Source organism: Leptidea sinapis, chromosome 1 (assembly GCF_905404315.1).
Source record: "Leptidea sinapis chromosome 1, ilLepSina1.1, whole genome shotgun sequence".
In the NCBI taxonomy this organism is placed as follows: domain Eukaryota; kingdom Metazoa; phylum Arthropoda; class Insecta; order Lepidoptera; family Pieridae; genus Leptidea; species Leptidea sinapis.
In genome coordinates, this window is record NC_066265.1 from 31,734,469 (window position 1) to 31,751,637 (window position 17,169).

Below are 17,169 nucleotides of genomic sequence, written 5' to 3' on the forward strand. Positions count from 1 at the left end.
GAGCCTTGCAGGAAGAGCAAGCACGTCGACAGGAGGAGCAGCTGCGAGGTCTGCATGAAGGCCTCTCCAAGGAAATTTTATCAGTGGTGCAGAAAATCTCCGCCCGGATTGACGCTGTAGAAAAGGAGATCGCCAGGATTGACACTAGAAAAGGAGATCGCCCGGATTGACACTGTGAAAAGGAAGATGGGGGAGATGGAAGCAACTATTCATCAGCTCAATAGGAAGGTCGTGTGTGGGGGTCCTTCAGCCAACCCAGGAGTCACCTGCGGAATCACATCGACCAGAAGTTTGAAAGTACCCCCCTACGACGGCAAGTCTTCCTGGGCCGCCTTCAAGCTACAATTAGAGACGGTCAGAAGAGCAAGTGGTTGGAGTGACCAAGAAGCACACTCTGCCCTCACACTAGCGCTCCGTGATGAAGCACTTTCCGTATTGGAAGCACTCGGCGCTGGGAAGGAGGAAGTAACCTATACGGACCTTCTTAACGCGTTGTAGGCACGTTATGGCGATAAACACCTTGAGCATGTGTATCGGGCGCAGCTTAAGGACCGCAGTCAAAGGGCCAACGAAACTCTGCAGCAGTGGTCCCTCGAAGCTGAGAAGCTAGTGCGTAAAGCATATCAGTCGTCGCCAACTGCAATAGAAGAAATGTTGCTTCAAGTGTTCATCGATGGAATACGGGACGCCGAAGTAAGAGCAGCCGTACGACTGAGTCATCATACTAGCTTGAAGGAAGCGGTGGCACATGCGTTGGAAGTGGAAGCAGTTCGCCACGATTCTCGGGGGTTGAGACTCCGCAAAATTGTACCAGCAGATTCCAGCCGAAGGCAAGCATATAGCCCAGTATGCTATGGGTGTGGGGAGCGAGGACACATTAGGAGCACTTGCCCCAGGCGTGAGAGCATAACGCAAGGTAGGAAGGATGCGGCGGTCTCAACATCACCGCTGGAGCAGCAGGAAAACTAGAAGAGGCCAGGGCAGTGGGGTGGGCGCTGGCTGGTAGAAGCAAAGCCCCAAGGATCTTCGTTAAGCAGACATGTGACGGAAACACTTTAGTTATAGAGGGAATGATAAATGGAAAATCTTGCCGTTTCACTTTGGATACGGGAGCCTCACGTACAGTCGTTAGCCAAAGAAGACTAGAGAGCATCGGAAGACGACATATGCGAGAAAATGCAAACTTAACACTCACAACAGCTACCGGCCAGCGCATACCAGTCCAGGGAGAGAAGATCGTGGCCGTGAAAATCGGTAGTACGTTGTACTGGCAAAAAGTGGTAATCGCAGATATCACAGATGACTGCATCATTGGGTTGGATTTTCTTTGAAATCATCAGTGTACGATTAACATGAAACATGGTGTATTGAAGCATGGAGGTGAAGAAATTCCAATAAAAGGCGGAACTTTTGGGAAAGTGTTGTGCTTACGAGACACTTCTTTAAATCCGAGATCGCAGACCCTAGTCCCGGTAGTCCTGCCAAGAGATGACAGAGGAAGACCTTGTAAATGCGCTTTAATAGAAAGAGAGACATCGGACACGAAATGGATCCCAGCCAGGACTGTTGTGGGAAACTCCCAAATTGCGATGGTTCCCGTGTTTAATCCTCATGAGGACAAGCAAATCATTAGGAAAGGAACAGTGATAGGAGGTTGTGAGGAGATAGCATGGTTAAGAAAGTGTGAAGAAGGGAGGAAGACCGTAGCTGCAAGCCAGGGTGTGAACATACAGAAACTTCTGGATGGCTGTAAGGACAATCTTACCAAGCTACAGTTAATAAAAGCGAGAAATTTCCTGCTACGCTACGCCGGGATGTTCTCGAAGAACGACGGGGACATCGGAAGAACTGGTTTGGTGAAACACAAGATCGACACAGGAGACACTGTTCCGATAAGGCAAAGACCAAGGCGTATTCCGTTTGCACGTGAACAAGAAGTGGAAGACATGATTCGGGATATGAAAGAAAATGGTGTGATAGAACCGTCATCGAGTCCATGGTGTTCTCCAGTGGTTCTGGTGAAGAAGAAGGATGGATCAACTAGATTTTGTGTGGACTATCGGCGTTTGAACGATGTAACTAAGAAAGACAGTTATCCATTGCCAAGAATCGATGACACATTAGATTCACTTTGTTGCATGACGTGGTTCTCTACTCTTGATTTGAAAAGTGGCTACTGGCAAGTCGACCGGAAAAGGGTTATGGCAGTTCAAAACAATGCCCTTCGGATTATGCAACGCCCCAGCTACTTTCGAAAGGTTGATGGAGCATGTGCTGGCAGGTATGTTGGGAGAAACCTGCCTTGTCTACTTGGATGACATAATCATTATGGGACGAAGTTTTGAAGATCATCTTAAGAAGCTCGAAAAAGTCTTCACAAAACTGCAGGGTGCCAACTTGAAGTTGAGTCCAAAGAAATATTTCTTCTTTCAACGTCAGGTGAATTACTTGGGGCACGTTATCTCGGAGCAAGGCGTTGCGACGGATCCTGCCAAGATAAGTGCTGTCAAAGACTGGCCGACGCCGACAGAAAAGACACATGTGAGAGCATTTCTAGGACTATGCTCTTATTATCGACGCTTTGTGAAAGGGTTTTCCGATGTTGCTAAGCCCTTACATCGACTGACGGAGGAGAAAAGAGCCTTTTCCTGGGATGAAGAATGCGAACAAGCTTTCTTAGAGTTGAAGAAAAGACTATGTGAATCACCTATCCTCGGATATCCTGACACAGAGGAAAGATTCATAGTGGATGCTGATGCTAGCAACACTGGAATTGGTGGAGTACTATCTCAGAAGAGAGGAGATCAAGAAGTTGTAATTGCATACTTTAGCAAATCTTTATCAAAGCCGGAGAGAAACTACTTTGTAACTCGTAGGGAGTTACTGGCCGTGGTGAAGACATTACAACATTTCAAAAAGTACTTGTTGGGTCGCAAATTCCTCGTAAGGACTGATCATGCCGCCTTGAAGTGGTTACTAGAATTCAAGAATCCGGAAGGACAAGTGGCCAGATGGATTGAGCAACTTCAAGAGTATGACTTTGAAATCGAGCATCGAGGAGGAAAAAGTCATGGAAATGCAGATGCGTTATCTAGAAGATCTTGTCCGATGGAATGCAAACATTGCATTCGTCATGAGGAGAAAGAGAATTTTATGATCCGGCTGATCAGAACAGATTCGATCGACGAGAACTGGAGCAACGATGCAATGAGGAGAGCTCAGGAAAATGATAAGGATCTTCAACCACTTTTACATTGGCTAGCAAGTGGATCACTTAAACCAAAATGGACTGAAGTGGCTAGACACAGTACGGCTACCAAGAGTCTCTGGGCACAATGGAACAGTTTGGTGATGCATGACGGGTTGCTATGCCGTAAATGGGAAACCCCGCAAGGAAAGGATTGCCATCTGCAACTGGTCGTTCCCAGGGAGAAGGTGAACGGGATCCTGAGAGCTTATCACGATGGTTCTTCAGGTGGACATTTGGGAATAAGAAGAACTCTCACAAAAATTAAAGAACGATTTTACTGGTTGCATTGCCGTGATGATGTGGAAGACTGGTGCCGAAAATGCAAGAGTTGTGCTGCTGTCAAAGGACCTCAGACCAGAAGCAGAGGAGCTATGAAGTTGTACAATGTTGGGGCTCCGTGGGAAAGAGTAGCTCTGGATATGGCCAGACCGTTCCCAGTCACCAAATCTGGAAACCGTTACAGAATGGTGGTGATGGATTATTTCACGAAGTGGCCGGAAGCATTTGCTCTACCGAATCAAGAAGCAATTACCGTTGCGACGAAGCTGGTGAATGAAGTTTTCTGCAGATTCGGTGTGCCTTTGGAGTTGCACAGTGACCAAGGGCGGAACTCCGAATCACAAGTATTTCAAGAAGTTTGCAAGATCTTGGGAATCCATAAGACCAGAACTACGCCATATCATCCACAGTCGGACGGGATGGTGGAGAGGTTTAACCAAACATTGGAGCGACATCTGGCAAAAGTAGTGGACAGTCATCAGGATAACTGGGATGAGTACATTCCACTGTTTCTTATGTCGTATAGAAGCGCAATACACGAGACGACAACGGTGACTCCTGCGTACGCCAATTTTGGAAGGGAATTGAAATTGCCAGCTGATTTACTCTCAGGCTGTCCACCGGATACTCCGAAAAGTATAACAGAATATGTGGATGAGTTACGGAAAAAGATGGTTGACATCTACGAGGAAATTAGAACAACTGGGCTTAAGGCAAGTGAACGGATGAAGACCCGCTACGATCGAAGAGCTAATATTCCTGGTTTTGAAGAGGGAACCCTGATTTGGTTACACAATCCTGTAAGGCGAAAGGGGAAGTCTCCGAAGCTCCAACCAAGTTGGGAGGGACCATACGTACGATCCAGCGTACCCCTCGAAGTCCCCCGAAAATCGTACATGTCGATCGGGTGGCTAAGTACTACGGAAGCAACGATGATCGGGACGATCATGTCTTGGGAGGGGGCAGTGTTGCGTAGCAACCCTTCGAAGTATATGACGAGAGTTGTCAAACTTCAAGACTTTGTTAATTTCAACAGCTCCGTCAGCATTACTCGTAGCTCAGCGGAAAAGTGTTTACTTTAGACGCTGTAAACCCGGGTTCGATACACCTACCAGTGTATGGATTTTTTTGGGTTTTGTGAAGTTAAAGGAAATTTCTAGTTAGTTCAGGATCAAATCGAACAGAAAAAAAGGGATGGAAAATGTGTAAGCAGGATAAAAATGGTTAAAATAATTTTCTAGTACAATTTAAATTTAAAGATGGAATGGGAGAATCATTTTGAAAATAGAACGGATCCGGGGGTATATAAGCCGTACTAAGCGTGGCCTACGGCAGTTCTAGTTCTGACTCGCAAGTGTAAAGAAGAAGAAGAATAAAAGAAGAAGTAGTGAAAAGTGGAAGTGTTCCAAGAGGAAGAAGATAGAAGAGACTTAGTGTTCGGTGCGGTGTGACGCGTTGAAGGTACCGCCGCCCACAAGAGGAACAGCGGCAGGCCGGCGAAGTGCAAGTTCAGAAAAAGTGAACGCAAATAAAGACTCGTTCCTATAAGCGGAGTATTATTTCCAATCCCTGACCCACTCCCCTGTCAATATCATTATTATACTTTATGAATATTGTTTTCATGATTAGTGTTGGATTTAGGTAGGTACACAACTATAAATTTAATAGACGTACTCGTCAACAATGTCGAGGGTATAGTTCCCAATTGTTAAGGGAGTAGGTGCGAAATGGACATTTTACATGATCTTCATTTTGTTGATATTCATTTTGAGACTGAGTTAACTTACTCCTTGGGAAGCTATATTGAGGCCATCGAGCATACAATTCAAGTCTTCCATGGTATCTGCCATGATTACGATAGTGTCTGCGAGTCGAAGGTGATTCATGTATTAACTGTTGATATTGATGCCCAGTCCGTCCTAGTCCAAAAGCTTAAAGACATCTTTCAACCGCAGCGGTGAACAGCTTGGGCGATAAAACATCGCCTTGTCTGACTACCCGCTGCAGTCGGATAGGCTTCGAGATCTGATCCTGCAGCCGGACTGCCTTTTCGGAATCCGGCTTGTCCGGAAGGTCGTCCAACCTGCGCACGAGACGATTCGTGATAACCCTAGAAAACAGCTTATTTTATATTATTATACATGGCTCAGAAGTGATATGATTAAAAAGTACATTTAAAGCATTTTATCGCCCTTTTTTAAGAACAGCACTACTATACTTATGTGTCATGCTTGCGGCGATTTGTCCTCAAGGATGACGGAATTGAATAGCTTCTGGAGGATATTAAGCACAGGAGTACTACCAGCTCTCAGAAGTTCGGCTGTAATTCCATCATCACCCGGCGCCTTGTTTTTTTAAGCTGTTTTAGGGCCATACTAACCTCGTATAGGCTGACGTCTGGGCTATCTTCGGTATAGTGTCGGGTTAATTTAGCTCTTGGGTCTCCAGCCTTGTTGGTAACGGGTGCCCTTGCGGTCGTGTTTAACTGTCCGTAGAACTTCACGACTTCAAATGCTTATTCAGGTTTTGACGAAATTACCCTGCCATCACGAGCCTCCAGCTTGGTCAGTTGGCTCTGCCCAAAAGACCAATCTCGTGCGAATACTTTGGAGCCTTTGTTACGCTCTATGGCCCTCTATTCGCTCTATTCACACAACCTGTATATGGCAGCGTAAATCGCCAGTCAATTACTTGAAGATCAGTCTATATAGCTGCCTATACTGGGAAGCATCGTCTGGGGACTGAAGGCCCTTCACCTGGAAGAAAAATTTAATTCCATGACCAGAACAAAGGCGTAGATAAGAACAATGGCCAATAGATACAAGTTCTATCCAAGCAGAAGGATAAGTAGCTAATGATAAATCTAGTGCATACCTACATGAGAAACTATTAATCCTTTCGATTATTAAAATGTGTTAAACAGTGGTTCTAAGCTCTGACCTACCAGACTAAGGTTATGCAGTATCTGGAGAAGCAGCCTATAGAAAAAGTAAAAGGAGGGTAAATTCACTGGAAATAAAGTGAATCAGTGCAATTTTTATCGCTATAGAATGAAGTCTCCATATTTAAAAATTATTTTCTAATACAAACAATCAAATAAGTGTATGCCGTTTATTGGCGAATAGTGCTGTTTAACTACAAATTTTTTAAGAACTATGTTACCACGATTCATACAGTTATATAAATTTCATTTCAATAAACTTGTTGATGATAATTTCAAATACACAATTTTACTCGATATACTTACATATCGGATTTTTGCATTCGCTCATCCCAATCAGTCAACAAAAAGTATATCGTCATTTGTCAAATTGTATAATGACAGTTGACTATCTGACATGTGTTTGGCAGAACTTAGCATTACATTGATAGTGATATTAAGGCCTCTTTCTACACTGCATTTTTGTCGTCAATGAGACGATTCATCTTAGTCAGTTTCGACAAATAGGCAAAATACTAACTCCTACTTACAATTCTTCCAACCATTTATATTTATGCAAAAGGAGGACAAAGAAACGTACGAGACACCTGGGGCTTAGTGATCACAGCCGCCCACTTTCTTTTGCGACACCAAAGGAATCACAAGAGCGTTGCCAGCCTTAAAGAAAGGTGTACGCGTTTTTTTTGAAGGTACCCATGTCATATCGTTCCGGACACACCGCACAAGGAAGCTCATACGACAGCTTTGTAGTACGTGGAAGAAAGTACCTTGAAAACCATACCATGGAGGACCTCCACACATCCAGATGGTGGGGATGATATCCTAATTTGTGGCGTGTCGTGCAAAGGTGGTTCAGGGGCTGAAATCAGGTGAAACAGCTCTTCGTAACACTCCCCGTGATAAATGCTCTGCGTTGCACGTGGTCAAATGGATGGTCGAGCTGAGGCTGAGGTACACCAGACCAGAGCTGACAGCAATACTCCATATGAAGTCGGACCTGGCCTACAAATAGAGCGCTAAAATGTGGGCCGATTTAAAGTATTGCCGGGATCTATTTAACTGATCTGACCTAATCTGGTTAAATGGGACAAGATTCAATTTACCCCATTACTCGATCTTCTCAAGAGAGGAATCTATAGAAGTAGCTCCCGGCACTGGTCGATGATTTCCCGAGAGAGACTTGAATTATAAACCAGTTCTGTTGTCTATGCATAGCAATCTATGTTGGTCTCCAACATATCATTGATATGCAAAACAAACAGTGTAGGAGATAGCACACAGCCTTGGGGCACTCCAGCGTTCACGGGCTTAGGGTCCAAGCAATAAGCATCGACAACGACCTGTATGCTGCACCTAGTGAGGAAGCTGGAGATCCATTTGCATCTCACAGGAAGTGATAGAAGTTGTGAGAGAAGCGCCTTGTGCCGTTCAAGGCTCAATATTCCCCAGCAATCAACGATTAACGTTGCCAAATTGATTTGCCGTGTTGATTACAACTTACAAGCTATGATTTCCGTGAATATTTATGTTCATATAGGTATAGATTGTCTTGCAAGTTGAATAAGATCCACTACCTCTCAACATTCTGTGTTATTATTATACGCGAAGTTATACCAAATTTAAAACATTTTTGCCTTTATCCTTTGTCACTACAGAATTACATGACAGGGAGAAGTTATTTTAGACCTTGGAATAACTTTACATTACGTTTATTATAAGACAGTAACATAAATACAGTTGCAACTTCGTCTGCATGACTCGGTATTATCACGAGCCGACAAATGCCGCCAGATGTGGTATTTTAGGTGTAAAATGTTTTGTACTTAATTATTATGCCGCGGTCATGCCTATTTTTGAATTGATGTTGAATTTATTGTTAAAGAATTAAAATGAAAATAAAAATAATTTCGGAACACTGCTGTTTTTAATATCATAAATTCCAAAATGTAAAATTACAAATTATATAACCTCACACTAGGACCTAGGTAGAAAGGGGTCTCACAAATGTGACCGGCTGTGAAAAGGACTGCAGGGGCCAAAAAATCATTAGGTTCGTGACGATATTTATCGATGGCCCCATCAAGCAATTCTCACTTCTAGCTATTTTGAATAAGTCATACAGAACTAGATGGATGCTTGCATTGCTGCTAATAGCCTAACAAATGGTCGGTACCAGAGGCGACCATTTTTTAGTCTATAACAGTAACGAAAAGATACCACAATACTGCTTTTTGTTCTTGAATGAACAACAGGGAACCAAGGGACAACAGACAATAAGAATCTTAGCAAATTGAATTCGGTCTGCTAGCGGGCCGTATTATATGGTATGTCGCATTGTCAAAATTATTATTACCCTTCGTACCGTACCGTTTCCGCCGCCGGACTACTTGGAGCGATGCGCCCACCGGACCTTGCGACGGTCCGGTCGTACCAAATCCGATCGTATGTTTAGGCTATAAAAATATTATCAGCAATTTTGTCAGAAAGATAAATAAAGCTAAAATAATAACACACACAGCTCCATCTTCCAATGTGAGTGCGTAGCCATCAAGGAAGCCGCCAGCGCAATAATAAGAAGAAAAGTACATGGCCACAGAATCAGAATTCTTTCTGACAGTATGACTGCAACTCAGCACTAATACACGAGTGTCACCAAACCCTGGAACAAGTTGCCTCTTATAACCGGGTAACCCTGCAATGGATCAAGGGACATAGCGGTTCGTTGGGAAATGATGCAGCGGATGAGCTTGCAAGGCGGGCATCGGCAAATCTAGTGACTGGTCCATTGCCACTTCTGCCACTGCCCTTCAGCCAAATGCGCTCATGGATACGCTCTCTCACCAACGACCTACACAACACCCGATGGATGAATGTCTCAAGCTGTAGACAGTCAAAGGAAGCGATACCTGCACTGTCACCCAAACTGACACGTAGACTTATCAGCCTCAACAGACATGACATCCGTATAATGGTGGGCACCCTAACGGGGCACACATCACTAAACAAACACCTTTTCGCAATCGGCGTAACGGACAGTCCTAAGTGCAGAGGCTGTCTGACCGAAGACGAAACGGTCGCTCACGTAATCCTGGAATGTGCGGGGGTGGCCACCCAACGGGCAAAAACCTTAACCAATACGAGGTCGCTCCAGGAAGTCTGCGAACACCCCAGGAATGTTCTGAACTTCTGGAAGGAGCTGGGCTGGTTGGAGTAACTGGCCACTACTGCACGCAAAATGGATTCATGCTAGTGGTCTAATTGCGGAAACAGGAGCCCCTATACTATACCAAAGCTAAAATAACAAACAGGGTTTATATATTATTTTGGAGTATTCAATTGTGGACTACCTAACTTTGCTCAGTTCAGTTATGTTAGTCGAGTGAGATGGCCAAAGAAAATATTTCCTCTGACGAGGTGATGGCTAACAAAGGTACCTGGTACAAAAGGAAGGAGCACATCAAATTGTGACGTGACCTAATAATAATAAATAGAATTATAAGGAGTTAAATAAAACCAAAGGTTCGATTCGATGACACTTTATTAAAATACAATAGAAATTCACAAAAGCAAGATGTTTTAGAAATGCACAAGAGATTCAAAATAGGTACACGACGGTCAAACCACGGTCAGTGACTACCTATTAACATGTGACTTACTCAACATACCAAATGCATACAAAATTTAAACACTCTAATTTGTATATTGGACGTATGTTAAAACTACAACTCTTAAGAAAATACTTTTATAATTTCAGTTATGCATGTTGTAAATATAAACACCTTAATTAACTTAACATTACTTATTTTAAAATCAATAAAATATGATTAACAAAACTTAAAAGTATCAGCTAAAGTCAAAATCGCGCGCGGCGAAAGTCAATAAAAATATCAGAAAGTGAACACGTGAAAATAAATACAAAATGTCATAGTTAATAATAACGTTAAATTGTGCTTTGTGGAAACGTAAATAATATACTCTGGGAGATTTTTTTTTATAATTTTCCGTCGATCACAACATTGAGAACATAATATTAACAATTAAGTATAATAATATCTCGCTTGTACAAATTTAGCCAATATAGAAAGAGTACACCTATAAAGTACTATCATAAACATTCAAAAACTTTAAAAAATAACTTGAAATTCTTTACATTAACTTCCATCTTACACATGTTGACTCTGTTAGGTACATTATACAAAATAAACTCTGGCGTCTTGGAACTACAGTTTCAAGGCCGAATTTGATGGTAACGCGGTTCGATTTTGAGGTGGGGTTCGCTGTCGTTAAAGTTACGATCAATTTAAATAATATTTATTAAGCACACACGCTGTTTCAAATTTATAACTCATATGGTTACAAATAAACCCGAATCGTTAAGTGTTTTGTAGGAAATTGTAGCTTTAATAATTTGTTCTACCTGACACGTTCATTCTATTCAATAGAATCCATCTATAGGTAGAATAATACCTATAGATGGCCTCTGTGGAAGGGGCACAACAATTCAGTCAATATCATGTTGAAAGGTAACGTTTACGTTATTGATCAGTGGCAAAATGGAACAGTTTTGTTCATTACAGCTGTTGTGGTTATTTGACATTGACATTTGAAATTGACTTAACCTTATAAAGAACTGTTCTTTAAACTCTACTCAGATGTGTCCAAAAGGTTCGACCTCAGAGTGGAACCATGGCAAAATAGTTTCCATGTTTTGTCAAATTAGCGAAATAATGCAGTATCATTTGATACAGAATAACTAGTAGCTATAAAATATAAAGCAAAGAAAAGCCATTTTATATTAGTTAAAATACTTTAAAGATGTAATTGGTAGGTTGGAGGTCTGTAAATACTGCTTTTGTGTTAACTACCGAGTGGACTAATATGCTAGATCATTATGTTATTGGTACTGTAAGACAACAAGAGCTAGCTGAGTTAAAGTCATTCCCTTATAAAGCATGCCATGTTTCAAGTCCATTATTTTTCATACATAAGTTGGGTATCTTTTTTTTATGAAAATAAGGGACGAGACGAGTAGGACCTTCAGGTGATCGTAATTGATACGCTCTGCCGATAGCAATGCAATACCGCTCAGGATTCTTGAAAAACCCAAAAATTCTGAGCAGCACTACAATAGGGCTCGTCACCGTGAGAGATAAGATGTTAAGTCTCATTTGCCCAGTAATTTCACTAGCTACGGCGCCCTTGAGACCGAAACAGTAATTCTTACACATTACTGCTTCACGGCAGAAATAGGCGCCGTTGTGGTACCCATAATGTAGTCGGCATCCTGTGCAAAGGAGCCTCCAAATATTTCGTGTGGTACTGGAAATGTACTTCTTTTAGCCGTGTGTGCTTAACATAAATGTTTATCGTAACATAGTTTCTATAAACTGTTCATAATATATGAATTACTTTATAATTTGTGTTGTCCCCGTTTTACGCGTACCTGCAACAGGAATAAACAATTTCAATGTTGTATAACATTTATAAATAGAAATAAGCAAATATTCTGGTACCATGACGAATATTAATCACATTATTAAACAAATCACCAATTAAAACATAAAAAAACAACAATAATTCTGAAGCCACATGCAAAGACATCTACATAATATTCCAGGATGGGCTTTGGCATAAAGCCAACCAACAAGATATACAGGTGTGCCAAAGTTATGGGACATGAAGGGAAAGTACCTAAAATATCGTAGATAGGGTATTTTACTGAAAGAAGACTTTATGTTATTTTTAAAAGTTAGTAATTCTGCATTCAAAGATTTTCTAAAAATTACTTGCCTCGTCTGGGACTCGAACCGACTTAAATGTAAAAAAAAAACACCTGTACATTTATTGTGATAAGTGAGATAGCTAACCTGTACAATATACTACACAATTCTAAGTATTACCTAAATTCCGGATACACATTTTAACTATCATTAATTCCTCGTTATATAACCAACTATCAATTAATTTTGAATACACGTATAATAATATTTATTTCACTATCCCACTGTATAAATCACACAACTATTAATTTTTTGGTCTAAAATAAAATTTTAATTAAAAATAGAGTAATTTTGATTAAATAGAGTTTATTAATGTTAAATCAATTATAATAAAACCTAGAATTTTGTAATGAAACGAAAAATGAATTAATAGTTAATAATAATTTTGCATGCCAGAAATGGCTGATAACATTAAAACTATTTACACCCATTGTTACATGTTTTCTAGCAAATTAAGGATTTATTTATTTTATTTATTTAATTACTTCATTGAATACTGCACAGTGTTTATGCAAATAGGTGAACGAATATTTTTTTCCGTTAGACCAGTATTTGAACTTTATACATTTATTTGTATCTTGTACTTATGTGAAAGGCCCAACCATCAGTTGCATAATACACAACTAACTTAACCATTTTTTTTTTACAAAACAAACGGCAACACATAGACATATCATATACAGACAAATTCACATTTATTTGTTAGTAACGCTAGGCTAGTGATGTTAATTAAACATGTTTTTTTATGAAAATAAGGGACAAGACGAGCAGGACGTTCAGCTGACGGTAATTGATACGCCCTGCGCATCATAATGCAGTGCCGTTCAAGATTATTGAAAAACGCAATAATTCTGAGCGGCACTACAACTGCGCTCGTCACCTTGAGACATAAGATGTCAAGTCTCATTTGCCCAGTAATTTCACTAGCTACGGCGCCCATCAGACCGAAACACAGTAATGCTTACACATTACTGCTTCACGGCAGAAATAGGCGTCGTTGTGGTACCCATAATCTAGACGGCATTCGGTGCAAATGAGCCTCCCACATGTGTGCGAAATTAGGAATGTGTGGCTAGGTGATTGAAAAAGAAGGTGTTGTTCAGCTTCACTCTTTATATGTGGACAAGGCTTTAGAAAATAATATAAATGCAGTACTGGGTTGATGGTATATTTTTTCTTGAAGGTCCCTAAGTCATATATTCCATCCAGCAGCTAATTCCACAAAATATAAGTTGAGTGAGAAAAATACAGCGCATTTCGGATAAATGAACAAGCGAGAGTGTTAAGATAAGCCCACCACGATGCTGTGAGTACGGAGCGCAATAGCATATAAATTAAAAACCAAATAATTGTGTAGGTACCAGTTCTAATGTACAAAATATTAGTAGCGAGACCTTCTGTCCATGTTGCGGATGGAATTCGCCAGGCACAGTGCAAACAGCGCTCCGACAATCTGCAAACATACATACAAATATTATAAGCATAGGCAATTCAAATTCAAATTTCTTTTTTTTTACCACAAGTATTACATGATATAATTGTACCTACTTAACACTCTTAAGGTGTGGGTGTGTGTGTATATACTGGTGGCCCACCCAAACCGGTCAGTATGGGGATTTCAGAATATATAAGAGATAGAAGAATATCTTCTAAGGAACCACGATATCGATTTTAGAGAAAACAAAAACTGCATTCATAGATTTTCAAAAAAAATCATACACGACTCGGGAATCGAACCCGGTCATTTTGGAAAAAAAAGACATTTTTGTTTTATAGCCATATTGATAGTGTACGTTGTAAGGAGTGATTGTTGCTATGAAACCTTATGTCTAAAATTAAAAGAAATTGCTTTATTTGATATTGTTTCATGTAAGTTGTCGGTTTTACTCGTTAAAATGTAGGCAATAACCAATCGTCATGTTGTCTGGGTATACCATTAAAAAGATTTTATTTTGCTGTTATTTGAAAATGGAATGTGAACTTCTAAGATTTCAATTTTAAAAAATGAACGCTTAATGTCTGCGTACCAGTAAAACTATGTTTTTGCTGTTATTTGAAAATGGAACGTGAACGTTTTAATTTCAGACACAAAATTTCATAGCAACAATCACTTCTTACAACCTACACTATCAATGTGGCAATAAAACAAAAATGTCTTTTTTTTTCCAAAATGACCGGGTTCGATTCCCGAGTCGTGTATGATTTTTTTTGAAAATCTATGAATGCAGTTTTTGTTTTCTCTAAAATCGATATCGTGGTTCCTTAGAAGATATTCTTCTATCTCTTATATATTTTTAAATCCCCATACTGACCGGTTTGGGTGGGCCACCCTGTATATCAGTTCCTAAAGGGGCTATGACATGGCACCATCGCGAATCGAATAAGTCAAAAATAATTCGTTTTTAACCGATTTAAAAAAGGAGGAGGTCTTCAATTCGGTCGGTATTGTTTTTATGTATGTACACCGATTACTCTGAGATTTATGATCCGATTTACGTAATTCTTCTTTTGTTCATCATCAATAATATCATTTCCATCAATATTAGGTTAAGAATTAATTGCAACCAATCCATTATCTATGTGACCAAAGCATATCAACATTCCAGATAAGACTACTAAAATACCTCAACACAGGCGACCCCGATAGCTACACCAGCGATCGCTTTGTTCCACTTCTCGTACAGTTCCGCAACCCTGGGTCCACAGCCAGTCGTGTTAGCGTCAGCGATGGTGCAGGTGTCTCCCAGAACTTTACCGACGGCACTGAGGCGAGAGCAGCAGGATTTCGGCAGAACCAGACCGTAGTCCGCAGCGCTGTATTTACCGCAGCACTCCAACTGGAATTGTAATATTTTATGGAATATACTGGAATGTAATAAATAGGGGGGGCCTATTACACAGGATTATTGAAAAGAAATTCTGAGGTGGTATCCCAATAATGCGCTTGTCACCTTGCGACAAAACGATGTTTACTAACAAGACGTGAGCCCCCTAAACGTAGTAACGGGCACCGGAATAGCTACGTTATTTTGGTAAACATTTTGATCTATCGATTTGCCTTAACTTTAGAACCATGCAAGTAAGACCCAGTACCGATTTCTTTTCTTCTGGTATCTAATGGAACGAGATTCCTAACAAGGATCACATTTGATTGTTCAAGGAACAATAGTCAAAAGCACGTTTTTTTAGGGTTCCAAACCTGTAATCTGTTACTCTACTACTAAGACATCCCTGTCCGTACGTCTGTCTGTCAGCCTGCTATAATTTTTCAGGCAGGAGTGTGTCTTAACAATACTTCTTCTAATAAAATATTTATTTAAAAAAAAACAATGATCATAGAAAGACAAAGGAGGTCCATTGCTGCCCAAGTATGTATGCCTGATATAAATGATTTATTATTATTATATCTTGTACAATGGTAAGGAATGCTTCATGTGGAAGTCCAGCTCACACTTAAACATTATTGTCACCAAATCTCAGTGACTTGTATTTTAACAGAATGCTTGCGTTTTTGTGAGAGGGAAGGATGTAAATTTGGAACAGTAAATTTTGTATTTATTTACTACAAGCTGATGCCCGAGACTTAGTTCGCGTAGATAAAGGGTTTTTAAAAATTTGGAAGTTTGCAAGTTTGGAATTGAAGATTATTTCATGTCCTATTATTCCAGTTCCTGGTTCCGGTTTCGCTAACATATTATCATAGAATCTTATTTCGAGGAAGATTGCTATGGCAAACTACACCTACTATTTCTATAGGTATAGCTCAACGACGTGAATTTCACAAATCCCGCGAGAACCATGGATTTATCCGGGATAAGCTGTAGTCTACATCGTGTCCCAAGCTCTAGTCTGTCGCTGTACCAAATTTCATTAAAATCAGTTCCGTAGCTCCGGAGTAAAAGCGTAACAAACAAACCTACATTTATAATAGTAGGTATTATTTGTGTACATATTAGTGTTGTCTGTTTGTAATTAATTACTTGCTGTAATATTGTAAATGGCTCACGCCGTTTAATTGCCTCCATTGTTAGACCTTAAAATATGTTGATGTTTGTTATTTTGACATTTTACACTGCACAACTGGGAAGAGACTGACCCCCATGTCACGGGCTGTCCTAGTTTGGGAGTCGAGGGTAATTTTAAGCAAAATTGTATTTTCTTTTCGCAACAAATAAAGATTTATAATTATTATTTTTATTAAAGTGTATAAATAAATAAATTACCTGCTGTTGAATGTTGTCGAAGACCAGATTTGCACTTGGGTCTGTCGCTCGCTTGTCGAACACGGCGTTTACTGATTTGACCAGGCCTTGTTTCAAAGACTCGCCGTAAGTGAACATCAACACACCGAGTACCACTTGCACTATGATTATCACGAGGAGGAAGATCGCGTACTGGAACAAACAATTAATCTTCGTTAATACTGACATGACACAAATTTTATATGAAATTGACAGGACCCGAACCCGCTACTGTTCCGACTGAGCCAATCGTTCGAGTGACGTATCATTGATAAATTTTGTATGCTTTGTTCAACTCTCAGGTTGTGGCTTAACCTCCACACAACTAGAAGTGAAGGTATTACTTTAAAAAACATAATAAATTAATACTTAATGACAAATTCATAAGCGACGGGGCAGGGGGTGCTAAGAATCCCCGAGTGCGGCAACGCTACCACAAACGAAGACGCAGTATTGGTAGGCCCCCCACAAGATGGACCGACGATCTTGGGCAAGATCGCCGGATACGTTGGATGAGGGCAGCGCAGGACCGGTCGTCGTGGAAATCTTTGGGGGAGGCCTTTGTCCAGCACTGGACATCTTCCGGCTGATGATGATTATGAAAAATTCAAATATTTTTATTAAAAATGGGATGTGATATCACTTATTGAAAGTTAAAAAAGCCATTCTAAAAACTAT

At 40.5% G+C, this 17,169-nt stretch overlaps 1 protein-coding gene across 2 annotated transcripts in view; it reads right to left on the reverse strand.

Moving 5' to 3' along the window:
- Positions 1 to 9,990: 9,990 nt before the first annotated feature.
- LOC126965835 (CD63 antigen-like) overlaps positions 9,991 to 17,169 on the reverse strand; it is a 44,229-nt gene continuing 37,050 nt past the window's right edge. Inside the window, exons 3-6 of one of the 2 annotated variants that reach the window (XM_050809708.1) lie at positions 16,474 to 16,644; positions 14,875 to 15,087; positions 13,645 to 13,703; positions 9,991 to 11,913 (exon numbers count right to left, since the gene is read on the reverse strand). In XM_050809708.1, coding sequence (XP_050665665.1) covers positions 11,904 to 11,913; positions 13,645 to 13,703; positions 14,875 to 15,087; positions 16,474 to 16,644 — 453 coding nt within the window. In that variant the 3' untranslated portion in view covers positions 9,991 to 11,903. Of the gene's footprint in view, positions 11,914 to 13,607; positions 13,704 to 14,874; positions 15,088 to 16,473; positions 16,645 to 17,169 lie in introns of both variants that reach the window. The other variant, XM_050809630.1, reaches the window with a different exon arrangement.